The 1,928-nt window shown below is 32.0% G+C and overlaps 1 protein-coding gene across 1 annotated transcript in view; it reads right to left on the bottom strand.

The window, feature by feature from the left end:
* LOC107599100 (serine/threonine-protein kinase PAK 2-like) overlaps positions 1 to 1,928 on the bottom strand; it is a 17,067-nt gene that overhangs the window by 6,509 nt on the left and 8,630 nt on the right. Inside the window, exons 6-10 of the mRNA XM_016290602.1 lie at positions 1,162 to 1,281; positions 471 to 609; positions 322 to 385; positions 198 to 246; positions 5 to 117 (exon numbers count right to left, since the gene is read on the bottom strand). Of these exons, the coding sequence (XP_016146088.1) occupies positions 5 to 117; positions 198 to 246; positions 322 to 385; positions 471 to 609; positions 1,162 to 1,281 (485 nt within the window). The remainder of the gene's footprint in view (positions 1 to 4; positions 118 to 197; positions 247 to 321; positions 386 to 470; positions 610 to 1,161; positions 1,282 to 1,928) is intronic.

Here is a 1,928-nt window from a genome sequence, read left to right as displayed (position 1 = left end):
TTACCTGTCTAAGAAGTTGACAATGTTGGGATTCTTTAGCTCCTTCATGACGAGAATTTCGTTGATGATTAGCTCTTTCTTGGGCTGCTTCTGCAGGTTGATCTGTTTGATGGCCACCTGAGAGACAGAAACGTGTTGAGATGACGAAACCGTGGAAGAACAAACAACAACGAATCCGTTTCGCTCTCTTGCATTACCTCCTGTCCAGTAGCGACGTCGATGGCGGTGAACACGGTTCCCGAAGCTCTGTGGAAAGACGCAATTATTGATCTCCATCCATGAATGGAAGAATAATATGGTGCGCAAAATTGTGGGACCTACCCTTGTCCGATCTTCTCGTATCGTGTATATTTCTTTTTTGGATCGCCAATACTGACTATGGTTCCTGTTGGATATGAAAGAGAGGACATGTGGTTTGAATCTCACAAAGCAGTGAAATTGCGCAAAGAACTTCTTATGCGGTGACGTACGGAGCTTGTCCATGATCTCCTCATCGGTCATCTTGCCCTTTTTGGGTCTCTGTCGATCGGTGGGCTTTGATGCGACCTCGCTGTCTGGAGACGTCACTGGAGCAGGAATGGGGTCGATGACCGATGGTCGAGTATATACCTGAAATAACCAGGGTTATTATGGTTAACTGAAACCAAAACTATAAAAATGCATTTTCGTTACTTGAAATAAAACGCACTTTTTTTTTTTAGCTTAATTTTTCATTTAGTTGTACTAAAGTAACAAAATTGGAAATTGTAAAAATTTATAAAAACTACATGCACATTTTAAAAGAACAAAAACTACTGAAAATTACTACAACAAAAAAAAATCCCTAAAAAATGACTAAAGATTTGTAAAAAAAAAAAAAAACATTTTATTTTTTTTTTATATGCGATTCCCCAAAAACTAATCTCAATACTACCAGCTCAAATTTTTTTTGATGCAATATCTCAAAATTCACGTAATAATGCTAGTGTTCAACTACATAGACATTTTAAAAAATACTTAAAAATGTAAAAAATAATAAAAAAAATTTGGGGGAAAATCTCAAATAAAATGAAAATAATGGTATCTCAATACCAAATGAACACCGTAAATAACCAAATAGTAGTTTTTTTATATACACTATACTTATTTTTAGGTGAACTATTACTTTTAACGGCTTCTTACGCTCTTGGTGTGTTCTGGTCGTGGTGCAACAACAGGTGGAGGCGTCTCCTCATCCTCATCGTCTTCATCGTCATCCACCGTTTTGATCGGAGACGAGGGCTCTGGTGTTTTTTTCACAGGCTTTGGTTTCAGGGAAGCAACGCAGTGTAATTATTATTTAGAAACCAGCTTGAGCTGTTTTAGTCATCATTTTTGTTAACAACAACAACAAAAAAATACATATATATAAAAAAAACAATACATATAAAAAAAAGTAAACTTAAGTAAAAATTACTACAATTATCTAAAATCTAATTTTTATTACATTTTAACATAGACAAATTAAAAAGAAAAGAAAAACTAATAACAATTACAAAAACACAAAACAAAATGATTAAAAACTATTCAAATGATTTAAAATACAAAAGCTAAAACCTAATTAAAATACTAATAATAACTAAAGCTTGAATACATTTTTTTTATAAAACCTATATTGACGTGTTTAAAAAAAACAACAAAACAAAATTAAAACCTTAAAATTAAATTGAAAACAGAAATTCAAAATATATATAAACTTATTTTATTTCAGCTAGTTGCCAAAGCTACATTTCTCATTTTAATTTAGTTTTAGACAGAGAAAAAAAAACGAATAAAACTTGTTGAAAATAAAAATAACATAACTGGGTAAATAAGTTTAAATAACCAAAAATGTGACCCTGTGACAAAACTTAAGTGTCTTAAGGGTCAATTTATTTAAATTGAGATTTATACATCATCTGAAAGCTGAA

Source organism: Sinocyclocheilus grahami, unplaced genomic scaffold (assembly GCF_001515645.1).
Source record: "Sinocyclocheilus grahami isolate Dianchi unplaced genomic scaffold, SAMN03320097.WGS_v1.1 scaffold260.1, whole genome shotgun sequence".
Taxonomy (NCBI): Eukaryota; Metazoa; Chordata; class Actinopteri; order Cypriniformes; family Cyprinidae; genus Sinocyclocheilus; species Sinocyclocheilus grahami.
The sequence above is the reverse complement of the archived record's forward strand: the minus strand, read 5'-3'. Positions and strand labels throughout refer to the sequence as shown.